Source organism: Trachinotus anak, unplaced genomic scaffold, assembly GCF_046630095.1.
Source record: "Trachinotus anak isolate AG129_WGS33_773 ecotype Australia unplaced genomic scaffold, CSIRO_AGI_Tana_v1 ptg000003l, whole genome shotgun sequence".
NCBI classification, from domain to species: Eukaryota; Metazoa; Chordata; class Actinopteri; order Carangiformes; family Carangidae; genus Trachinotus; species Trachinotus anak.
The window spans coordinates 9,011,692-9,029,141 of record NW_027273854.1 but is presented as its reverse complement, the minus strand read 5'-3'; the positions used below and the strand labels follow the sequence as shown (position 1 = coordinate 9,029,141).

At 40.9% G+C, this 17,450-nt stretch overlaps 1 protein-coding gene across 1 annotated transcript; it reads left to right on the top strand.

The window, feature by feature from the left end:
- Nucleotides 1-149: 149 nt before the first annotated feature.
- Nucleotides 150-17,285, top strand: lmx1al (LIM homeobox transcription factor 1, alpha-like). Its single transcript, XM_071472445.1, has 9 exons — nucleotides 150-358; nucleotides 2,586-2,674; nucleotides 3,360-3,549; nucleotides 13,629-13,861; nucleotides 14,312-14,475; nucleotides 14,604-14,681; nucleotides 14,777-14,897; nucleotides 14,974-15,129; nucleotides 15,614-17,285. The coding sequence occupies exons 1-9, from the start codon at nucleotides 315-317 to the stop codon at nucleotides 15,769-15,771; spliced, it is 1,233 nt and encodes a 410-aa protein (XP_071328546.1). The 5' UTR covers nucleotides 150-314; the 3' UTR covers nucleotides 15,772-17,285.
- Nucleotides 17,286-17,450: the final 165 nt, after the last annotated feature.

The window sequence follows — 17,450 nt, the reverse complement described above, 5'->3', positions numbered from 1 at the left end:
ATGCAAAAGATCATCCCCATCTGAGTTATCAATAGGCTGCATCATCGCTCATCTTCCCACATCATCTTCCGCACCTTCTCTCTCCCTCCCTCCCTGTCCGTCCATCTCCTCCCTCTGCGCCTTTTTACGCACAAAACAAGTCAGAGCGCACACACGGCTGGCGGAGAAAACAGAGACAATAGACAGTAGTTTGGGTCATCATGGTATTTGGATTTTTACCGTAGGCAACATGCGCGCCGGGCTGTGAGGTACAGGTGAACAATCTGTAAAAACGCGTCTGTTCATTTACTGCCCGAAACTTTCCCCACGGTTTAATGTTGCCAACCGAGATTTCAGGAGGAGTGTGTTTCACCTCAAGGTAGGACCCCCCGAAACTCGAGAACAGGTTGTCAGTGAGAGCGGACGTGTGATTTTTGTACAATTGTGTTCTTTCGTTAATATGTGTTTCTTCATCCCGCTGCAGGTTTTACGCTTAGGTTTATGGGTCCAACGTTATTTGGCGTGTTTTGGGTTTTGTTTGTTTTTTTTGTTTTTTTTGTCGTTGTTGTTTTTTCTTTTTCTTTTTTTTTTTAATTGTTGTTTTTTGTTTTTTCAATAATGCTCAGGTAAAAAAAAAAGGGGGGGGGGGGGGGGAAGATGAATTCACAGTGACCTTGCTGTCTGATAAGTTATATGAGCTTTGATTTGGTCTGGTAATCCAAACAACAAGCCGGAGATAATGCAGGAGAGAACCGATTTTATCAGGCTACAAGTTGAGTTTCAGTTGTGGTTCAGAATAAAAGACTTATTGCCGCGTATCGTGAATAATAGTCTTTTTATTACCATATTAGTTTACAGTTTTATGCCTGCAGTAATCTAATCCAAACAGAAAATCCATTGTTGGACCAAAACTGACATGATGTATAACAACTCAACTTTGTCATGTTGTTTACTTTTGATGGCACGAAGGCAAGCCTGGTTTTTAACAGCTTTTAAATGAAACTCTCATTTTAAAAAAAACAAAGAAACAGATTTTTCAAACAGTTATAATATTGAGAACAGAAACTTGGTCATCACCTCCAAACGGAGAGGAGCTTCTGTTTCTCTGAATGTCATCCTTCGATTTGATTGTATTGATCCTATTGATCCTCATATAATATAATAATATAGCCTCCAGTGAAGTCCAGAAGTCTGAGACACCTTTCCCATTCACTTCTCCGCTGATTGCAGCTCTCGGACCTGCAGGAAAGTTAATTAAATCTCTCTGAGCATTTTTACTCCGGTAATCATTGTCAGAGTATCAGGCTGTTGGTCTCAACATGTAATTGTCGGGTGTATCACGCAAATATGTTTGTAATGTATTCAACCCGCAATTAGGGAAAAAGCCAAATCAGATTACTTGTATTTACATAATTCATTTGTTGTATTTGATTCCTTCATTTTCTGGAGCAGTCACCCAAAATTCAATAGCCCATTTTATATTTACTGGATTTTACAAGCTCACAGTAGAGACCTCTCAGAAAGGGATTTTAAAAATCAGGATGATTCTTTATAGCTACGAATAGTCTCATCAAAACAACAAATGTTAAAACAAGATTAAAAACTTGGAAAACTGACTATTAATACAGTGATAGCCTATTAACGTAGCTGTCCTAAAAAACACAACACTATCTGATAAAGCCACTGGGAAAAAAAATATACGTGGTTAAAATAACTGTAGGAAAATTAGATAATTTTTTTTTCATCAGTGTTTCCTCAGCCAAGTTATTTTTCCCTGAATTTGTAAATTTAAAAAAAAAAAAAATTGTGGGATACAAAATGCCGTCAGCGCCTTTTCATGCTTATCCCATCAAATGACGTTTTAGAATAACTACGATGAATATAATTCAATTATTGAATATATTTTAGAAGAAATTTTAAAATAGTAAAGCTTCATAATATTCATAGGCTACACAAAAATGTTTGAAATTATACTCTTATTTTTAAAACTGGAAAAATAGATACATGGTTGTTTATATAAGAAAATATGCCTACGTAACCGTTGGCATTTTCATAATTTTATACTGTGTTTTAATTTAATGATATTTAAAGGATGCATTTTTGAAATATCAGCTGACTGGATTTAAGGCCCGGAACTGAGCTTAATATCAACCAAAAATTAAGCTACATAATGGACTAATCTTTGGTGTTCGGTGTTTCCCTTTACTTTGATTTTTAATAAATTATCAGAGAGGCCTGTATGCCTTGTTTTTTATATTTGCACATTTTTATTATTGTTACCTACTGTCTTAAATAACTTGAATTAAATCCAAGCTGTGTATGTGTGTGTGTGTGTGTGTGTGTGTGTGTGTGTGTGTGTGTGTGTGTGTGTGTGTGTGTGTGTGTGTGTGTGCGCGCGCGAATTCAGGTCAAGTCCTTCAAAGTATTGATATAAACGATGGAACTTAAAGTGTCGCCCAAAACTACTGTCTACATTTTCTGAAGTGACGTTTACGTGCGTGAATTGTTCCTGTTTTGTCTTAATTGGCTGCTTGATTATACAGGTTTTACCTACAGCAGTGCTTCATCTGATATCTTGAAATGATGCATTTGTTGTCTTTGTGTAGCGATCACACTGAGGGAAGGAGAGAAGGGATGAAAACAGAGGAGACCCAGCAGTCCTGTCTGCAGCAGCCTCCATCCTCAACACCTTTTGGTGAGTGTCATCTGACAATTTGTTGCACTAGGCCCAGACGAAATAAACCCATGAACATCAATCTGAATATTATGTGTGTATTAGGACAACGTATGACAATCAAGAATGATAAAAAATAAATAAATAAATACTGATTATTCATGTGAATTCCGTCTCTGCGGGGAGTGACACCATAAGAAAAAAAAAAACAAATGCTATGTTGACTGTAAGTTCATGTGACACACACACACACACACACATATATATATATATATATATGTGTGTGTGTGTGTGTGTGTTACAACATTTTTCAAGTCCATGTGAATAATAACAATAAAAAAAAAAAGTACTTGAAATTGCAAAAATAAAAAGTCAGTAGAAATAATGTTGAGATTGAAAGAACTAAGCAGACGTGGACGGCTTTAGCTTTGTCAGTGATGCTTTCACTTTCCCTCCAGTGTGCAGGAACTTTCTGTTCTGTGCCAAATGATGTACAGTGCATCATGTACAAATGTGTTCATTCTGAAATCATTACCCATCAGTCCAACAGTTGTGTGTCCAGTGTTTTAGGCCACGGATGGTCATGGCGGAGGTAGCCTGCTTTTGACGTCATCATTTTAGAGACGGGGTGGTGGTGGTGTTCGGGCCCTTTAGTATTTATTGGCCTCGGTTCTACCTGTGTCTCCCTCCCTTGTTCCCCCCCCAGGTCCGGAGTACAGGGGAGGGGGCGAGGTGTGCGCGGGCTGCGAGTCTCCCATCGCGGACCGCTTCCTGCTGCGCGTGAACGAGCGCTCCTGGCACGAGACCTGCGTCAAGTGCGCCGTGTGCCTGAGCGCGCTCACCGGAACCTGCTACTGCAGGGACCGCCTGCTGTACTGCAAGCACGACTATGAGAAGTAAAAGCAAGCACACGCGCACACACGCACACACACACACACACACACACACACACTGAAGTTGGGTTCACGTTTTGTTTGCAGCGGTGGGTGGGTGGAGGGGTGGAGGGGTGGGGGGTGAAGTGAACCCCCCCCCACTGGCCAACAGGCCCTAATGAAACGAAAGCTGAATTACTCAGGGTGCTTGTCTACAGGTTGAGAAAAAAAAAATGTCCCCAGTTATTAAAGAATTATTAAATTCATGTTGCAAGTCAAATCTTAACCTGTAAAGAAATTAGTGACTAAAAACTGTCCCACAGTTCCAGAAATACTCAAGCAAACTTCCGGTGTCTCAAATATATAGCGTATATATATTTACTTCCAAAAACTGACAGCAATTATTTCTACACAGCACAGGGGAGAAGGGTCCCTGTTGTAAAGCCACAGTTTTGTCCAATCAGAAACAAGCTGAAGTGATGTCACTCAGCCTCTATGTTTGCAAGCCAAGAGGAAGCTAAAATTCAAACATTATGTTGGAGACACAATTGTGTTTTCGAGGCAGGGCTCATAAGAGTATTTTTCATCTTCTCTGTATTTTCAGTTGCTGCAAGTTTTAGTGGCAGTAATTTGAAATTGATAGGATTCGCAAAGAAAATGAACTCAGTTATTGGGCCTGCTTAAAACCGAATTTTCTTTTATCGTCAAGTCAACCTTTGTGGAAGGAAAAAACATGAATTAAAAATACTTAACATAAGATGATGAGGAATAATATGTTAGAGTTAGAGGACTGATGAAAGGTGTTACAGTGAGTGAGAGTCTGCCGCACTTCCTGCGAACTGCTGAATATATTTGTCAGTGAACTTTTTACTTACGAACAAAAGCATAAATCTCGGGTGGAAAAATGGTGAAAGAAAACCACTTCTTCACCAAACAAGTGAACATCATCGGACAGAACATGCTAAGCAAATCAATAATTTGACAGAAAATTACAACCATACTCTCACCATGCTACTTCTAACAAAAAATAATTCCTATTTTGACTGACCCCGCAAGTCCAGTGCAGAGTGTGTACAAAAGCTTTGTTCAAACCTACATAAAGCTTCTTTTTAAATTCTAGTCAGGATCCTCAAAGTCTGAATATATCAGCCTTAAGTATGAAGAGTGTCTCTACAAATAATGAAAATGTTAGAATTTTAATTTCCATTGTAGCAACAACAAAAAATTCAGATATAGTTAAAGTCCTCATTGACTTCAAAAGGCCTATAGTGTTGTTCGACACTCTGTTAAAGTGTTTCATACATCTGTGAAGCCACTTAAGGGGATTTGAGGGACTATTAAGGACGGTTTTGGTTCCATATAATTTAGTCTACTTTGAGAGAAATCCTGCTAAGATTCGTAATAATTTTTTGAAATTTTTTGAAAAATTACTAGTTGACTGTTGGAGATTTAGAGTCCGTTCATAGGCAAATGAGTGACTGTTAAAAACTCAAATTATGGATTTCAGTTTATAGGACCATTTCTGATCAAGGTTTATGATCTCATTGTTATTGGAATAAACAGCACTTAATGCTGCTATTCCATGCTTTATAGTCATGCAATGTACACATTATGCTGTAATGTAAAACAATAACACACAGTTAATACTTGCATTGGAAAGTGGAAAATGTCCTGTTTTTCATTTCACAATTCCACCCTATGATAATTTTTGAGGCCGTAACGTGTATGTGTGTGCGTGCGTGCATGTGTGTGCGTGCATGTGTGTGTGCGCCGTGGTCAGAGGGTGTGCCTGTGGTGGGAGCTCCGGGGGTAGACGACTGAAGGACGAGCCTGCAGCTTGTTATCATTGTTTTGAAAAGTGTCAGACGGCATCCAGCAGCACAGACTCTCCCACTGTACCTGACATCTGGAGGAGAGAGAGAGAGCAAGTGAAAGAGAGAGTAAGAGAGAGTGAGAGAGAGGAGGTAGCTGATGAAAGTCCCATTGTGTGACGTTTATCTGGAAAAATGAGTGGGAAACGTGGAGGCAATAGCTTATCATAAATGAAGCACCGGGTTCATTTTCAGTGATGGGATGAAAAAGCGTATTTGCTCTCCTCATGTAATGACTGTAATTGCAGATCCAAATTAATAGTCAGCGCCTCATTCACTATGGTGTTGATTTAGTCCCCTATACATTGCATATGGATAGTTGCCCTGTTGTGTGAGTCGGTGCCAGACTTGGCACACAGTACTGCCTGTGACCTTCAGCGGATCAGCAACAATGTCTCCTTGTTTTCCCTGCAGTCTGTCCATCAGCGCCTTGCACTACACACTCCTCCCTCCCAACTGGAGCAGGTGTGTGCATTGTGACAGATAATCATGTCCAAGAACTTGGAACGTGCATGAGAATTTTCGGGGAATTTGTACAATTGTGAGGGGATGCTTATTTTCATATTAACCCTCTACAGGAAGCTTGGTTCCATTTTAGTTCCAGCTGGTTCAAAGAGGCAGAGGCAGATCGACTGCCTGATGTCTGAACACAGTAATATGAGCTTTCTTTGCATGTCGCGCATTAAATTAATTGAATTACTGATGAAGATTGTGTGGATGAAATAGATACGTGGTAAAACAGCATCTTGCAGGCTTTTCAGCTCATACTGGGCAATTTTCCATGTCTCCTTCATGGAGTATCTCTGGCTTGTCCAAATATTTTTTAATTCATCCTTTGCTTTGAATTACATCACCCAGCACACACAGACAGGCCGACTTCTCCTCCCTGACTCTTTCTCAGCATAAACAGTGAGCCACACTGTACAGTGCTGTTCCCCTGCTCATCTGTTCACACATGCTTGTCTTTTGTAGTTAGTATTAAAAGTGAATGGTGAAATATAAATAAATGCAAATTGTGTTTTGGGACAGATATATGTGAGTTTTTTATAATTAATCTATTCAGATGAGGTAAAAAAAATATATACAAACGCACGTAGATGTCTCTAAATTCAAATGAGAAAACAAATCTAATTTTGAAATGTGACCCATCCCCCACCCTGATTCATCTGGACTAAATTGCCTTGAAGGCAAAAGTTGATTCAGCATTTGCATGTTTAATGTTTTCAAAGGATACTTTGCTTCAAAATTGTTCTGAACTGACAGTTCAAAAGAAGCCAACGTAACGTAAGATTTCAACTTTTTTCCACTTTTCAAGCACATAATCCTAAATATTTAACCACTATGTCGAACTACATAGAATATAGGTTTTGCTCTTAGTCACATTCAGGTTCAGTCCCTGAAGCTTTGAGTAATAAATACGTGTTATCCCTACTGCCACACATGATCTATGTTAAAAAAAAACAAAACAAAAAAAACAAAAAAAAAAACAGGAGGTATGCCTTCAGTTTCGAGTTTCCCTGGTCTCAATCTGTTATGGAAATGAGGGGATTTAGACACAATAAACTCAAGTGCATCTTGTGGATTTTTCTTGTGGATTTATTTTTGTTTTGAAATCTCAAAAAAATTCTCTGCTACCCCATCCTGTTATGGACCAGATGTTCAGAATAATTTTGAGGCAAGACTTTTTCTTAGGAAATGAGATATGGTAAAATAAAAATTAAAAAAAAGAAGAATTTAAGCAATCAAAAGCAAAACGCTTACTTTTCTATCTGTATTTGCTCTGATTATTAATCGTGTAAAATTTACAAGAAGGACAGAATTCTAATTTTAATTAAGACAATAAAAGCTGACTACATGCACGGGTAACATGCACCCTCAGCGTCCTGCACTTTTTACACAGTCAGTGTCTTCTACGCACTGGTTCAACATTATGGTTCCTTGCCAAACTGAGAGGTATAAGGCCGGTGTTCCCTGGTCAACAGTGCTGAGCCCAGACAGAATGGAGGGTAGTCTGGCTGTGCGGAGCCTGCGAGCTCCCTTGTAAGCCCCATAAAGGCAGTTTCAACCCTCTGAAAAGCAGGTCACCAGGGTGGATATTCACTAAACCTTGGGTTTAATACCTCACTCTGTGGGGTGGAGGGCACTTAGACGACATCTAGGTTTGCTAACCCTCTCGCTGCAGACAGAGAGAGGGAGACCCCACTGCCACAGTTATGGAATCCCCCTCTGCTGATCGGGTAGCTATATGTGAGTCTAACACTAACTGCCTGACATTATATCCTCTTAGGTTACAGTGCATTTATGTGGGTGAATTTCTGCGTCTTGTTGCTTTAAAACCCTGAGACTAAGGATAAAAACTCCATCTTCTACCCCTCTTCTCGCTTCTATACCCCCCACCCCACCTACCATCTCTCTCCGTCTCTCTATCCGATACCTCGTTCATCACTGTCTGCTTTGTAATAATATTTCTCCGTTCCAAACCTCATTTCCTTCTCGTTGAGATTGATAGCAGTGATGACACCAAACAGTTTATCTCCCCGTTTATCCCTTGTTTTCTCTTAATCGCCTCCCCCCCTCGGCGCCTCTTTGTGTCTCAGGATGGGAATGGGAGGAGGTGGTGGGGAGGCTGATTGGGTACAGTGCTAATTACCCAGTATTCTGGGGCTGTCCTGTGATGACAGGTCTGACACTGGGCTGCAGGGAAATACCATTAGAGAGAATTATGCAATGACATGTCAGAGAGACGATAAACCCGTACTCCTATCAGCTAGCACCTTAACTCTTACTCATAAATCTCCTCCACAGTAATGAGTTACTTCTAATAAAAAAAGAAAAATTAAAGTCTTAATACTGAAACTATTACAAATTTAAAAGATATGTTCAGCCAAATTACAAACAACAAATTTTCTTGCTTATTTTTAGTGGTCTGTGACCATGCAGATAGTTTTGATTTTATTTGCTTAGGTTTTGATAAGTTCAGCTCAGAGACTGAAGAGAAGATGGAGGAGAATAGAATTTTATTTGCGGTGCTCACAGCAATTAAAATTTATATTTAAAAATGACGTTACATTTAAGACAATCAACAGCAATGTGTCTTTTGAGAAACACAATCATGGTTGCATTGGGTTGGCAGCAAAAATGTCAGAAACCAATATTTCAACACCTGGGCAAATGGAACAAAACTATCTGAATGAGTAGAAAGTGAGAAAATGTGGCCTCTTTGTCCTTAAATAATTGAACATCCCTGTCCATATAATGGGTCTGCAAGTGAAAGGAAAGTTTGTGGCTTTGCTTGACTAGTGGCCTCACTGACAGCTCAGAACTGTACAGTATGTATAAATCCCAGTGAGAGGCTACACATAATACATACATGTGGTTCTGAAACATTCAAACACTCCTCCCTTACCCAGGAGTCTTACATTAGCAAAACCTGCAGCTCAACAGATGATGGTTGGAGGTGTGCCAGCGGAAAGGAAAGTGGGGACGTAGGAGTTGTTGTGCTCTGATGGTGTGCTGCTGGAGAACACTTTAAATGAAAGAACATCAGGTGAAATCTCAGTGATGGAGAAGTGGTTTGGAATGGGATAAAGAAGGTAAAGTCAAGGTGTTTTTGGAGGGGAACAGCGGCAGGGATGGGCAGATTTTTGTCTGGGTGTATGGGTGTGTGTGTGTGTGTGTAGGGGGGGGGGCGTGATATTGCCACTGTTTTTGCATAATGTGAGATGAGACCCCATCATCTTTCCTCCCCCACAACAATTTTATAACAGACAGCTAATAAATGTTTCATGGCAGAACAAGCTGCTCGCCTCAGCTTTATTAAATCTGAGATAATAAAAGCGGAGAGGGAGAGGAAAAAAGAGAGGGAGAATAGGGGGTCGCACCAGAGAGAGGGAGAGATGGGGAGATCGGCGTAGACTTTTCTCAAATCGACCGGCTGTATCTCCTGTTTCTGGGGCAACGGGTCCCGCTGTCCCCCGCCACCCCCTCCCCACTGCTTCCCGCTCCGCCAGAGACAGACAGGAAATGAGAAACGGGCAGACAGGATATTGCGTTCTGGTGGCCTGGGGATTAACTGTGTTATCTAAACTAACACACACACACACACACACACACACACACACACCCACTCGCGCACACAAACACACATCTATAGCCTCACACATAGCATTCATTCTTGGTAGCATCAGGTGTAGATTGCACACACCCAGAGACACATATCATGCAGACCATGCACGTCATGCAGGTTTTTGGTTGTTACTTTACACAGGTACATTACATTAGGACTTGAATATTACAGGCTTCAGTGGTGCTCTCGTGTAGAGCCGGTCTTATTACTAGTGTGAGCGATTTACAGTGAGAGTCATGACATGAAACTGTATAACTGTGAGAGTTGAGAGTTTGTGCAGAAATGCCTTCAAAAATGTATTCCATACGCTGCAGGCCCTCGTGGTCATTAGATAACTATTATATAGCCTAGCTTTTACAAATTTTGGAGGACATTCATTGAGCAAGAGGACTGTTTATGATGTTTCTCTTTTGATGCATGGACGGATACGGTGCACAAATGACAGCATCTGTCAGTGTTTTATTGATGTTTGTACCCAGGCACCTTATCTGTGTTTACACAAACTGTGCATATTTGTGTTTATGTGTGCATGTGACTCTATATATACTTATGTGTGTGTGCATGTGTGACTATATATATTTATATACATGTGTGTTTCTGTGTGTATGTGTGTGAGTGTGAGTGAGCGGTGGCAGGGGTAGCGAGTATTGTGGGGAATGCTGGGAGATTTTAATAACACAGAAGCAGTGCAGGGAGATTTAATAAAAGGAGATGATGTGATTACTGAACCCTGGCTCTGAGCCATTTTGCTTCACAGAGCAATATCCGCCGAAAGTGCGCACACACACATCCACGCACACACACACACACACACACCCTGACACACACATCTAAGAAATGGATACTAAACAGAATACAACTTAAAAGTAAGATTGTTGCATATCATTTGTTCGTTTTGCATCTATCACATGAATCCTTGAATGTACCTTCAATTTCAGTGAATTATGTGACACACAATATGGTCATTCTGAACACATAATGTATGTGGGAATCACAAGCCAGTGCAAGAATACCTCAGCATATTACAAGTTAAGAGACCGACAAGCAACTTAAACCATAGGTTGGGAATCAAAATGAGTGATCTTTGATGAGCCGACATCAGTCCAAGTTGGGATCTTTTGGGCTGTCTCACATACAACTGTTCCAAACCTGGAGTATAAGCAAACCCCTACCTGTATAAATATTCATCAATTATGAAAGCAAGCACAACTGTAATCGCTCTGAGACACATACATATTTATGGAATGATTGTGTTGCAGTCCAGACAATGTCATGCTTGTCAGAGCTCACAGGCAAAACAATGCCACATGACACAGCTTAGGGAGATGAGGAAGATTCTGTTATTCTGTTTGTATGCCTAGGATCTACACTAAAGCAAGCAAGAAAAAGCTGATTATAGCCACCCAATGCTTACAATACATCACCTTTTTCTGCCTCTACATTTGATCTCTTAATCAGTGTGCTTGTAATTAGTCATGCCCCCTAACCCCTCCGAAATCCACGGCACTGAACATGAAGTTGCCTGCAGCCAAGGTTCCTGAAGTTCTGCACATCACAAGCTCTTAAAGTTGACTGTTCTACTCAGTCTCCTGTATGCACTTACATCTATATCCTTTGTAATCCTGTATACAGTATATCATGAATATTACATCACTTAATTAAAGGATATCCCTTTAAATCCAAAGCAAAGTCCTCCTTAAAATATCTTTTCAGATAGACTTGCACACAGCTGGTCTTTACTATACCTCAGATGTTTAAATTCTAATTGCATTTCCACTTTTTCTGAGTGGAAATGCAAGGCCTCCGCTGGCCACATGCAAACATCCTTTTTACCACGGATTCCTGCAAAAACATATCTGCTACATCTGGGATGTTCAAAGAAAAATGCACTATATTCTATTTTTCTAAAAAAAATCTGTGCATAGATGTTTCTATTGAAGTTGTTATGAAATAATAGTGTGTGAAATAAATATATAATTTTGTACTCAGATACATTGGGAAAGTTACAAGGATGCAAACCTGAGATTGTGGGCATGTTTGACAAAATTGTATAAATTTGGTGTGGAGGCTAAATTCACTTAATTTGTATGGCTGCTCTTTAACCATCATGTCCATAGTGATTTATTGGAAGCTACACCCTGGTCAGGGCCGGTGTGAATGATACTTCTATTAGAGGGATTAGACTGATCTACTTACAGACCCCCCTCTGTGGCAGTTGCCCCAAGTTGCCTTCATTTGCCATGTTGAGTAAATTCCTACTGTGCTGTGCACACCCCGATTAGGGAGTGTGGGACTTAACCAGCAATATCATCAGTCTTATGTCAAGCAATCCTGTGACAATTCTGTTCTGTTGTATTTTGTTCACAGTGAAAGGAGGCGTTTAAGTTGTTGGAGTCTGTGTTTGGATGGAGAGTGAGGCTGCACAGAGCAGGGCGAAGATGGTTCTCCTTTGTGGAACATGTGTTAGGTGCCAGATATTATTATCAACATGTAGCGTCTTGCAGATATTTCACAGTAGGAGCATTACTCTTAGATTCAGTTTAATAAGAAAAATGTGTTGAGCAACATTTAGTTAAACACGAGGTCCTGTCACAACAGATCTGCGTATTGCTGCTTATAGGGACACTTGTGTTTGCATTGATGTTAACTTAGCGACACTGTCATTTGGGGAATTTGGGGAGCGTTTGGCAGATGGATTGAGAAAGATTAGCCGTAGCAGCTGCGTTTGGGACAGAATCACAGATTAGGAGCACTAATGTGCAGACCTGGCTCCTTCTTTACACTCCAGATTTGGGCAGCAACACCTTCCTATCACTCAGTCAGGGAGCTTCAACACTTCTGCCTTCGTCCCTTCCTCCCCCTGATCCCTCCCCTCTCATCCTCCCTTCTTTCTTATTCAGGTTTGTGTTTTGTTCTTATGCTGGTTCTGCGTCCACCGATCTCTCTCCTTTTTACGCCTATGCCGTGGCCACTTGGTAAATCCTCCTGTTGAAGTGATATTCTTGTGTTCCAGCGCATATCTACTTTTTTTCTGATTGCAGGTGTGTTGCACCACCAGTATGATGATGGGTGGTGGTACGGTGAATGTGGGTAATTTACCAGTGTCAGACTAGGTATACTGAAACTGTGAGTGGGCGTGTGCAAATGTGTGTGTGCATGCCTGCGCGTGTGCGTGTATGTGTGTGTGTTTGAGTGTCTATGTTTGTGTGTGTATGCGTGTGTGTGTGTGTGTGTGTGTGTGTGTGTGTTTTAGTGTGCATAAGTGAGAGGAGAGAGATTAACCCCATGCTATCCCCAATCCCTGGTTATGAGTTTACAGCGTCTGTCTGGCCATTGCACTGTTTAAACAACAATCTAATTAATCCTGTCTTTATTAGTTTCAGTGAACTGGGGAGGCAGGCTGGGAGGGCATGAGGGAGAACTGGGAATGCTGGCAGAAAATACTAGGGAGGGAGGGGGAGGAAACCAAGTGCGAGAGCAGGGATTTGAGAGGAATTTAATGGCAGAGACTTAGGCCCTGTGAATGGAAATAGGGTGAAGTGAAGAGATGGTGAAGCAGGAGAGAAATTGAGGGGTTATAATATCTCACAGGAGGAGAGATGGAGGGACAAAAGAAGGAAAGTGGTCATGGGGGAAAGCAATGGACCGGACAAATACTCTGTACTAAGCTTTATTCACAATGTTAAATCAGTGCTTTAAGATTTGGGTGGTATATGGACAGACTGAAGTTTACCCCATCAAACAGATCTCAACATTTAAGGAATTAAGGGGGAAGACTCACGTCAGGCTGCTCTCTCATCATAAGCTAACTACTGCCACCTACTGTCTTAAAATAGGAAATAAAATACAATATAAAAATGCAGGCTACTGTAATTCCTCTCAACAGATGTTCACCTTGTTGCTCTGTGAATTGGGTAATGTTTATATGACCTTTAATTAAGAGACTATGTTAATTTCCAGTATCATTGGAGCTGAGTTGGAGCTCCTTGTCTGTGCTTCCATCTTTAATTACCTTTCTAGTTCTGCGCCCCTTGACTCCCATAATGCCATGTTTTACAGTTCATATAGATATCCTTCACATATAACAACACTCTGTGTGCCCCCAGGCTGTTTGTAAGAAAGTGCAGCGCCTGCTTGCAAGTGATTGGACGTTCAGAGTTGATAATGCGCGTGCTAGGCCAGGTGTACCACCTGGGCTGCTTCAGCTGCTGTGAGTGTGAACGCCGGCTGCAGAGAGGTGATGAGTTTGTGCTGAAAGAAGGCCAGCTGCTCTGTCGCATGGACTATGAGAAGGAGAGGGAGATGTTGGCCGCTATCAGTCCTACACCAACAGAATCAGGTAAAAATTGGGTTTGTTACGATGCTGCTTTGTCTGAACCACGTAGACGTATTTTCAAAAGCTTCCTGTCTTACATCTTAGGAAAATTCTCCATCTATCATATTCATGTATGGCATGTAACATATTATTCAGCCAATCTCAAACACATTCCTCCACGGTAAACCAGTGAGCAGCCCCCAAATGCCCCAAAGGGCATATGGGGTTAAGACTCAAGCTGCTCCCTTGTACAGTAAATAGGATACATGTATACACTGAACTGAACCTCAGGGACTGAGTTAGTGATGTACAAAACAAACACTTGACACAATAGCACATCAAAACTATGTTGTACTTTGCTTTCACATGTTACTTCTGTTTTTTTTTAGCAGAAGTGTGTTCTGGTTAGTCAAGGTAGTCTGAAAAGGTCTTTTAACTTAAGAAAATAATTGTTTGTCTCCTTATCTTCCTCAGTGAAAAGTGAGGATGAGGATGGTGGAGGTGGCTCCGGTGGGGGGAAAGGTGGTGATGAAGGCAAGGAGCACAAGCGTTCAAAACGACCACGCACCATCTTGACCACACAGCAGCGGCGTGCTTTCAAGGCCTCCTTTGAAGTGTCTGCTAAGCCTTGCCGCAAGGTGGGTGGACCAGCTTGTGTCATCAATGGAAATACTCTTTTGACTCAGTGTTTTTGTGTGTCTTTATCAGTCCGTATAGCAGTTAATCTCAAGCTGTATTCAAAAACAGTGGAAAATCTCCCCTGCAGGTGAGAGAGACACTGGCTGCTGAGACTGGACTGACAGTACGAGTTGTGCAGGTGTGGTTTCAAAACCAGAGAGCCAAGGTTAGACTTTACATTACTCTTGTGAACATGCATCATACAAATAAATAATCACACACAGAAAATTCATAACAACGGTGCGTGATGTTGTGACTCAGATGAAAAAGATAGCTCGTCGCCAGCAGCAACAGCAGCAGCAGCAGCAGGAACAAGAGCAGCTGGGGGGAACCAGGAGAGGACAAAGTCGAGGGGGCCGCCAGAGCAATGACGACAGTGAGGGTAAGACCATAAAGAAATTGGAAAAAAACAACAACAATTAACTAGCATGACTAAAGGGATTTTCATCTTCTCACAGATGGATCCAGTACTCATGGCATGGATGGGATGCTGGGATATCCCTCTCTGCCACGTCAGCAACTACTTGCTCTGGACCCCAACATCTACGGTGGAGAGCCGTTTCGACATGGGCTTACCCCGCCCCAGCTGAGCAACGAGCAGCTCCACTCATATGGTAAGACAGGAGGTGAAAGCTACAAGTTTAAAAAGAAACCGTCCCCTCAAAATCAACTTTTTGTCATCATCTCCCAAACTCCCCGAGCATGTTCGAAACAGCAATACAGGGTTATGGGGCCATTCAGTAAGTTAGTGTCTGTAGTTACAGTAAATGTAAATTTTCTTCCAAACTACTGAATTTAATGGTTACCTGTACACTATAGTCAGTTTATTTTACTGCCCAATATCAACTGGAGCACTTGGGTTATGTTGCATTAGCTGATAGGAGGATGTTTGAAGGACATTTTCTGCTGGTTTCCAATTGTAAAAACAAGAATTGATGTTAGGAAAAGGCTGAGATAAACTCTGAGGGTTTGAACTGAGTTTTAAATTTAAAAATAATGTTTATTTCCAGATTTCTTTCACATTTTTCTGCACTGTCTCTGGTACTAATTAAAGACAATTCCACTTCAGTTGTGCACACTCGCTGTTTTTCACTGCAGACTCAGAGACAGTGTTCCATGACCTGGACAGCGATGGAAGCCTCGGTCACCTTGGTGACTGCCTCTTAGCAACAGGGGACGGCGGTCTCCTGCCAGGGCGAGTGGGAAACCCCATTGACCGTCTCTACTCCATGCAGAACTCCTACTTCACCTCCTGACCCTTATAAACTCTCACCCTTTCCCCTCCTGATCCACCTTTCACCTCAGAGATGCAGCTAATGGAGTCTGTCCATCAACACGCCCGTGGGACCACGCTCCATAGACAGCCTACGCCCAAACACACTTCTGAGCTTTTATCACAGGCCGAGATTATCACAAGTCAGACATAGTCAATATCACTTTGCAGCAGATTTGCATAATGTTCCCACCATCTTTCCTAGATAAGAATCACATGCTGGAAATACAGACACTGTAAATGTCCAAAATATGTTAAAGGACCTCAATTTCTCTTGTTGTATCTATGTGAAGTTCAATGAAACACATTTCATGGCACTTTCCAACAAAAAACCGACTAACAAAAGACACTTATCAAACATATTAATATGTATATCATGAATTACAGATGAAAATTGGTTGTTGAAAGTGAATTCATCAATCAACTTACATGTATGTAGGAGTCTTCGCAGGTCTTATGAGCAGCTGAGGGTCTAAATTAAATTAGTATATTGCATAACTTCTTTTTTTTTTGACAGGACTAGTGATTAATTATTGTGTGTGAAAGACTGCAGCGTATACAATATTGTATATGGATTGGAGTACAATTTTGCTCTCAGGTTAGTGTGTATGTTTATGTAACCTGAGCTGTAACTCAGGATATTGTGCTTAGGATTACAATTTAAGTTGCCCAGTGATTTCAAGAACATAGATTGTAAAGAGGAAGAAACTCTCAGTGTAAAATGTATCATTTCAAACTACATTTAGTTTTTAATAATGCATGAAAGGTATAATATGGACCAAAAAAAAGTCACATTTTGTTCAGCATTTAGACAACACAACAGGGTCATTTGAAGAGCCTTATGCGGAAACAGGGTTGTATATGCTATTACTGCTTTAGCTTTCCCTTTTCTTTTATCGTGTAATCAGTAAGGAGCAGTGCAGTAAATGACAACCAATAGACCTATAATGCCCAAAACTTAGGACACTGGGTACATGATGATGTACTCCAAACGTAAATGTGAGTATGACTGTGTTACAGTTACTTGTTGTAGTCACTTTCTGTAATTATTTCTTTCCCAAACATCTCAAATTAGATGTTGTTAGGTAGATATTTTGTACATTCTTCTGTGATAATCAAATATTTAAACTGTAGCATGATATCTATGTGTCACAAAGTAGGTCTAAAGAAATAGCCTGCAAACTGAAGCTGGATAGCAAGTGTTTCCTGAAAGCATCAGGATTCGACTCACAATGTGGTGCACAACAAAATAGGATTAGGGTGATACCTGTTTCATTTAGGTGCCTGTGATCAGCTACAGCTTGTGACATTCCTTCATGACATTATGTTTGACACTGATCACTGACTCATGGTATTTTTACAGTGATATTTTTGTGAATGTAACTTATTTGTGTGGTATTAGGCGAGATCCTATCTCACTTTTTTTGTTCAGTGACTGCCAGGTGATGTGCTTTGAATGTAATGTTGCCGTATCTTCAATACAATCTGCGGTTTCACCTTTGGAGTGCACTTTTTTGTTCTAAGCATGACAAATGAGGATACACTGATTACTTGCTCTTCTAGTTTGAAAAATGATACTACACTTGAGAGGAATGCCTTCCTTCTCCACTACCCCCATCAGCGCTTTAATAATTGACCCAGAAAAGGTCTGTTCTGCTTAGT

What these genes read in the sequence shown, in the direction of transcription:
- lmx1al (XM_071472445.1), top strand. Translation starts at nt 315, where the DNA reads ATGTTGCCAACCGAGATTTCAGGAGGAGTGTGTTTCACCTCAAG. An exon ending in GGAGTGTGTTTCACCTCAAG is followed by an intron (nt 359 to 2,585) that starts GTAGGACCCCCC and finishes GTCTTTGTGTAG; the next exon opens with CGATCACACTGAGGGAAGGA. An exon ending in CGAGCAGCTCCACTCATATG is followed by an intron (nt 15,130 to 15,613) that starts GTAAGACAGGAG and finishes TTTTCACTGCAG; the next exon opens with ACTCAGAGACAGTGTTCCAT.